The following is an 8,101-nucleotide window of genomic DNA, read 5'->3' on the forward strand; positions in this document are numbered from 1 at the left end:
TTGCTGTGCCTCAGGGTATATATTTAGATCTCAGTTTGACTGTGCACAATATGTCTGAAGCAAAATACTTAGTGGATTTGCATAGATGTTTGTCTGACCTTTTCCACTAAATAATAAGTTGTCTAGATGCAATTCATCTTATTATAATTTATCAGATGCAAAAAATCTATTTAAATGTTATGTTATTTATTTTTATTTTTTTATTTTTATGAAATTCAAAACGCTACATACTGCTCAACTATTTAACTAATTTAAATGGCCTGTATGGTTCCAAGTGCATTTTCATAGTGCACCACCAACAAATGAATAAATAAAATTACATTTACAATTTTTTTCATGCCAATAAAAATATTAATAGTATATATTGGCTTTACAGTTTTATGTAGTTTGTATGACGATATGTGACTTATTTATTTTTTTGCCCAGTCTTGAATATTTTTAAAATGCGTCTTCTTTTAGGTTAGTACAGTATTGGAATTGAAGATCTTACTTAAAAAAAACAATATCACATCATTCTTGAGGTGAAGAACATTTCTGACTCCATGGTGTCATCTAGTCATGATTTTCACATATTTTCTATATTGGCGGTAGCGGTAGAAAAATGAGGATAAACAATATACACTCCACTTTATTTACAATAACATGACCTTATAACTAAATTGAACATATCTTTAGGTTTTCTCATATGAATAGAATCAGTTTTCAAGTGTTGGAAGTTTCTAACAGTCTCCTTTTATAAGAACATAATAACATAAGAAAGTTTACAAACGAGAGGAGGCCATTCGGCCCATCTTGCTCGTTTGGTTGTTAGTAGCTTATTGATCCCAGAATCAAAGTTTAACAGTATAGGAACGTTTCATTAATATACTGTATATGCCACTTTATAATACATGTATTACAAAGCAGCTCTTTATAAAATAATATTAATGGGAAAACATTAACGGAAATCACAATCATGTAAACTGGTCCACATAGGTGAAGATAAAAGTCTGTGTACAGTATACAGGTTATTTGCTATTTTAGGAAATACAATTGTGCCAATGGTTTTCTCTTCTAGGATACAGACTGAGGCATCTAATATAAAAGCATATACTGTGTTGCCATTGCTGTTACTCTGCTATGGTTGGCGGACAGTTAGATAGCTAATAACCATGTACTATACACCAGTCTCATTATATCAGTATACATTTACATTACAGTACAATATTAGTTCTCAAAACCATGAATTCTCTTAATTGCAGTTCAGCACTTCAAAAGCTATTTAACAAGCCACATTCATTTGGGGGAAATACCAGTGTAAAAACAAATCCTAAAGCACACAAGTAATAAAGTCATGCAGAATGAGAGGTAACACTTTCTTTTGTTTTTTGTTTGTTTTTGTTTTTTTGTTTGTTTGCTATAGAACACTGTTTTCGAGAACAGCATTAAATAAAAGATCCTGGGAGTGCAGTACACAAAAGGCTGAATAATGTTTTTTTTTTTTTTTTTTTTACCCTAGCACAATGACTCGCTGAGGGAGTCAGCTGTCATCTGCTTGTCATTTCTGGTTCAGCTAATTGACCATGGGACGATCACCAGGGCAGCGCTCTCTTTAATCCCTATCAGTTACCATCTGTATGTGCCAAGAAGAGGCAATAGAAGAGCACACAGAATTTTCCAACATGTCACTATTGTTCAATTATCTATAAAATATTCAGGGCTCACAACTTCTTTTTAAACAAGTTCTCTGATTTGCTATTTTCTGTTACACAGTTCTTAACAGAATGGATGAGGGAGAGGATCCCAATTTGAAGGTAAAGTTGTTTTATTTTTTTTACTGAAGATTATGAAATCCTTCAAGAGTAATATGCTTCGAAGCAGTAAATAACATTTCAAATGTTTTATGCCTTTGTTATTATATTGGAGAAAGAAAAATGGACATATATTTTGAAAGTTAATGTTATACAAGTTCTAATAAATAATTAAGCTTACAGTAAGTACTTTATTATTATTGCTTATAATAAGGTTTATTTATCTAAACTGATGTACTATGAAAAAAAAAAGTTTTCATTAAGATATGTATATATTTAAATCACTACATATCTCATCACCCAAGAATTTCTATTGGTGACAATTGGGCTGCTTTTTTGTTGTTGTTTCATAACTGGTAGAGCAAAAGGGGGTTGAAATACTTATAAATACTTAATCACAAAGTAAATTCCCCATATGACTGGGCCAAAGCGAATTCTTTCTGTGCATATTTCAAATTAATTATGTCCCTGTTCAGATCACATTGATATCGACCTGCTACCAATGGAAACAAACAAGTTTGAGTTTAAAATATTTTTAACTAGATCCCAGTGTCAGATGAAAGCAAGGCATAATTTAACCAGCCACACTGCACTGCTGAAACAACTGAGTTTAAAAAAAATACATGATTATATTCTGTTATACATAATCAACATGTAAATGATCTCAGAATGTAGTACATTCCGTTCATTTTCTTCAGGAAACACCTGACACTGGTGAAGATGAAATGGATGGAAGTGGGGTTAGCATTGGAAAGAGAAAGGGAGTGAAAGTCAGTGGAAAGCACCTGCCTGCCATGAAGTGGGAGGGGTTGGAATCCTCTCCACCATCCAGACAGTCTTACATTCACAGGTTGCAAGACAACACGCCAATAGGATTGGACCCTCTGTGGAAAACAAACAGCCACCCACAGGGATACGAGCAGCCAGGAAAAGGAAATCAACAGGAAGCCACTAATGAAAGCAAGGAAAGACCTGGAGCACCACAAGCACAATGGGAGATTTCAGATCAATGGAGCACAGACGGGGATACAAACAGAACCCCTGCTTCAGATCCAGGAATTTCAAAACAGACTTTAGCAGAACTGAAGAGTCTTTTAAGAGAGAGTGCAGTTAACACCAGAGGCAGAGACAGCAACAAACTGGGGAGTGCATATACCTATTTGCATGTAACAAAGCCTGATAACAAGGCTGATGAGGGACCCATTAGGTCTTTTACTACTTTCAAACCCCATTCTGAGGTGTCCCATGTGCAGGGGATACAGAAGCCCAAGGAAGGAGCTAGTAACATCCCCCAACTTAAACACAGCTCAAGCCTATCAAGTTCCTATAATCCTGATGTTAGCAGTCCTAAACCATCCATTTTAGGACCACCAGGTGGCCACAGAACATGTGATACAGGATCAAAATCCAGTCAAACTGGTTAGTACTGTTGATATATCTCCTTTTCTGTTTCAAAGAACAACAGTTTTTGTAATCCTGTTTATACTGATCAATCAGATGTTAGTTTGTCCTTTTAAACAATTACGACTGGTTCAGTCAGGAAACTCATGCAATAGATTATTTATTAAAGCTTAAACTAGAAGACAGCACTACCACATTACATCTTTTACACTACATGGTCTCGCCTTTCAAGGTACCCCTGTCAATAAATGAGCTCCACAGATAAGTGGAGAAGCTGATCGTAGGGATGCAATGGGCAGGGGGACAGAAAAGCTGCCCTCCCCCGTTAAACAAAGCCAAAAAGCAGCTGGAGGCTGGGGAGGAGGAGGCATACTCTGGCGCACAGTAGGGATGTAATGGATTGAGGTCAAATATAAATATTTTCCTTGTTGATCATTGGACGTATTGTTTATCGAAGGACAAATAACATACTGGCTATTAGACTGATGATTTGATCTGGTATTATAGCACCTAAAATATTCTTGATGTTTATGTGATTTGCTTAATTTTCCTGGACTGCCTAATGTTACCTTAAGTAAAGCAGTCCAAGATTAGTGCTGAACGGGATCTGTGAAACAAGATGTTGAAGTTAAAGGTGCATATCATACAACAGTAAAAGTATTAATGTTGTTGTTTGCTATAAAAATGTTTTATCAGATAACGCGAAGGATCCAAATATGAACACCCTTGGAATTCAAAGTGATATACAACTAACTTCAGGCATAGATCACATAAAACAACAGATTGCAAGAGAAGACATCAGTTTTGTCCGTTTTGAAGCAACAGATCTGCATGGGGTATCAAGATCCAAGACTGTTCCTTCTCGGTTTTTCCAGGTAAGCAGAATGAGGTATAAGCTTTAACTCAGGCTAAAGCATACCTCTAGTAGGCTGTGAATATTTTTATATAAAGCTCCAATTCCAGTTATTATTCCAATAATTATTATTCTGTTAATTTCAATGGGAGGTTCTGATGTCCTTGTTGTGCATAATTTCCAACAATTGTGTGGATAAGGATTAGAGTATGCTAGTAAAGATCTAATCACTGCCTGCACATCTGATCCAAGTCCAAACTTGAGGTAGAATTCCCTTTTAAATCCCCTGTTGTAATTATTACAATTAACTGGATTTTGTATAAACCAACATAAAACCACAACACACAAAAAAGTCATATGCATTGAATGCTGCCCTGTGGTCAGTTTCATAGTTTTATACAGAATATGAAGTTGTATTATAATCACAATAAGACACTGCAATCCATAGTGGTTACCAGCTGACGAGGTGTGCAATTGTTTCATAGCAACCCATAGCAGCATACTTTACTGTCTTAGAAACACAGCAAACTACATGTAGGTCTTGGATATCAAGATAATTTATTCTAAAACACAATGAAAACATACAGAAGTACAGCATAAGCAGGGTAGAATGACCACAGTATACTTCTATAAAATAATGCAAACTCTTATGTGGCTTATTTCCTAAACATGTTTTCTGTCTGGCAGGAAAAGGCCATATATGGTGTTACAATGCCACGGAGCTACCTGGAATTAACACTGAGTCCTCAAGATAATGAAGTGGACCATATCAGTGCTGCAAATTTCAACAGCGATGTCCTGCTTATCCCTGATCTTCTCACATTCCGAATCCTCCCATGGGCTGATAAAATGGCCCGAGTGATTTGTGACTCTTGCGCAATTACAGGAAACCCTCTTCGCACGTCCCCCCGACACATAGCAAAACAGCAGCTGAGTCAGCTCAGGGCTATGGGCTTTTCCTTGCATTCATCTTTCACATATGAGTGCTGCATTTTTGGGGTTCCCGAGAAGATCAATTCAAAGACATTATTTTTCCCAGCCGCAACTTTACTGAGCAATCATGATCTACCTTTCTTCCAGCAACTTATTCATGGAATGTACTACATGGGAGCGGATGTGGACAGTTTCTCTTCCGCGTGTGGTCCTGGCCAAATTGAGATCTCCTTTAAACCAGAATTTGGCATCAGTTCTGCAGACAATGCCTTTACTTTTAAAACCGGCATAAAAGAGATGGCCAAGAAGCATGGGTTCATTGCCAGCTTTTTCACAGATGATGGATTTTACAACTCTGGAGTCCTGTCTCATAGCCTCTGGGATGTGAATGGCAAGAAGAATCTCTTGAAAACTGTACCAAGTGAATTAACAGAGATAGGAAAGAAGTGGCTAGCAGGGCTTATGCATCATTCTGCAGCTCTAAGTTGTCTGATGGCCCCTGGAGTCAGCTGCCGCAAGCGTTTCGCTACAGAAAACAAAGAGGCCGAGCAGCTTATCTATGCAACCTGGGGATTCAATGACAATAGCTGTGCCTTCAATGTTAAATGTCATGGAGGAAAAGGGGCGTACATAGACAATAAACTTGGCTCAGCTTCAGCCAATCCCTATCTTGCCCTTGCAGCTACAGTAGCTGCTGGCCTGGATGGTATCAGACGAAGCCTTACCATTGATAGCGGAACACTCAGCCAAAAGCAGCTAAAGAACTTTGCTATTCCCATAAAGCTAGAAGATGCTCTTGTTGCACTGGAGGAAGACCACGTTATGAGAGGTGCTTTAGGAGATCCCTTTGTCCAATATTTTATTGCCATGAAACGTTATGAGATAGAAACAAAAGAACTGGATGCTGAAAGAAACAAATGTCTTGAATACTTCATTTAGGCTTCCATTATATTCCATTTGTTGATATTTTACCCAGCCTCAATTGACAGTATTGTCCTTCTTTAGTCATAATACGAACATTGCTGCACTCTATAAAGAGTTTAAGTAAGAAACTGTGTTTTAAGAACATTTCAAAATGTGGCTATTTAGAGTTAATAGTATTAGATTTTAAATAATGGCATGTGGTTGAATGTATTTTTGGTTTTCGGATGTGGGTATCATATTTAATAACACTTTAATTAATCTCTATCAAATGTACTCAAGTATATTATCTCAAAAAGAAATTAAATTAATCATTCATATACAATACTTTTCACGTATAACTCTTTAATTTGATTATTCAGGATATTTTCCAACCAGGCTGGAATTGTGTTATTATATTTTTTCTTAGAACAATTTCAACAACTGGTTAAACATATTTAGTTATTTAGCAGTATCTGGAGCAGAGAATGACTATTTGTTTGGTGCAGCTCATAGAAGCAATAAAATAATAAAAATAAAATGTTGCTCTATAATATTCATACAACTACAAAGATGTGTACTGTTCCATATATAGGTTCTTGTGAAAGTCTGGGTTTAAACAGGGGGCTTGATACTTCCTAACAGATTACTTTAAGAAGGCATTTTTTATTGCAGTGTGCCTTAGTTCTTGAATTTCTTTTTACAAAATAATTAGTGTGTGTGTGTGTAATATATATATATATATATATATATATATATATATATATATATTGTAAACGAGCTGCAACTCACTCATGGTTCGTTGCCCCTTTAAAAACAGACACAGGACACAAAAATTGAGTTTTCCAGCGCTGACGCGCTATTTTTAATAAACACAAAAACAAAATAAACAAAACAAACATGAGTGCTAACTATATAGTATGCAGGTCCCTGACTAGCTCGCAGGACGGCTAAGCCGTTTACCTGGAATAAACAAAACAAACAAAACACACAAAAACAACACAGTACTCACAGTGGTGCCTGCTCGGAAACAGAGCACACCGCCTTCTGCTTCCTTCTATTCAGCAGTCCTGAGCAGACTGACTGCTTCTCTTAAATACCCTGCACCTGGTTCTAATTTACAATTACCACCAGGTGCAGGGGATGATTAACAATAAAAGAAATTAAACAATTAACAGAATGTGCATTCGCACATGTTTTGTTCAGGGATGATATTAACCCCCTCCCTGCTATCTTACTATATATATATATATATATATATATATATATATATATATATATATATATATATATATATTTGCATTGTTTTAATTTCCCAAAATAAAATTACTAAAACATTGTATTGTCTCTGTCTTTGCCATTTAGGCTTAAAAAGTACCATCTGATGCCAAGGACAGTTGTTTTGTTTTATTTATTATGAATGTGTTATTACTATTTTTACAACTCAGGGTTTTATTTTATTAATTATTTCAACATTTCATTCCTAGAGTATGTTATTCATACTGTACTAAGTGCACTGTGATCATTATATGGCTATTTTAGTTAAAAAAAAAAAAAAAAAAAAAGTGGGGCAGCTCCAATCATTATTTACCAGGCCTACTGATACTGATGAATGTCATTTTGCACAATGTTGGTCTGCTTCTGAAAAGATGACTAAAAAACGGGCAGTGAGGTGTACTGTGAAAGGTATCGAGTATCCTGTTATTTAGTTCATTAAAATGATCCTGCACTTGCTGTTTTCCCATGTTCCCCCATGATGCTTTGCAAATAATAGTTTCCACAATTCCATTATCAAATATACAATAGATATCAAATAAAGTTTTCCAACATCATTTTGGACAAAGATATCAAAGCACACCTTGTGCATAATTAATTCACATAAGACAATATCTCTCCTTGGTATTTACATGCCTCATATCAGTATTTTAAGTATGAATAAACATACTTATTACTTTTAAATTGAATATGAGGATGCCTTTTAAATTCAAATCAGTGTAGTCAACAAACCAGTATATTTAATAGTTTCCTATGATAAAAAAGGCTATTTTGTAGCTCCATTACCATACTGTTTCTGGTAGTAGTAATAGTATATTTCATTAACGTTTACACATTTTAAAATGTGTATTTCATTCAACATACACTAGACGGCAGCATTGTTTTTTTAAGCCACTTTATCAGAGTCAATTTTTTCACAACAGTCCACAATATACCTTTTCTTTACTTT

At 35.5% G+C, this 8,101-nt stretch overlaps 1 protein-coding gene across 1 annotated transcript; it reads left to right on the forward strand.

Annotated features, from left to right (window-relative positions):
• Positions 1-1,563: 1,563 nt before the first annotated feature.
• On the forward strand, positions 1,564-7,109 carry lgsn (lengsin, lens protein with glutamine synthetase domain). The gene is made up of 4 exons (XM_034018009.3): positions 1,564-1,793; positions 2,489-3,209; positions 3,888-4,066; positions 4,732-7,109. The coding sequence occupies exons 1-4, from the start codon at positions 1,764-1,766 to the stop codon at positions 5,914-5,916; spliced, it is 2,115 nt and encodes a 704-aa protein (XP_033873900.3). The 5' UTR covers positions 1,564-1,763; the 3' UTR covers positions 5,917-7,109.
• The last annotated feature ends 992 nt before the right edge of the window (positions 7,110-8,101 follow it).

This window comes from Acipenser ruthenus, chromosome 6 (genome assembly GCF_902713425.1).
Source record: "Acipenser ruthenus chromosome 6, fAciRut3.2 maternal haplotype, whole genome shotgun sequence".
Classification (NCBI taxonomy): domain Eukaryota; kingdom Metazoa; phylum Chordata; class Actinopteri; order Acipenseriformes; family Acipenseridae; genus Acipenser; species Acipenser ruthenus.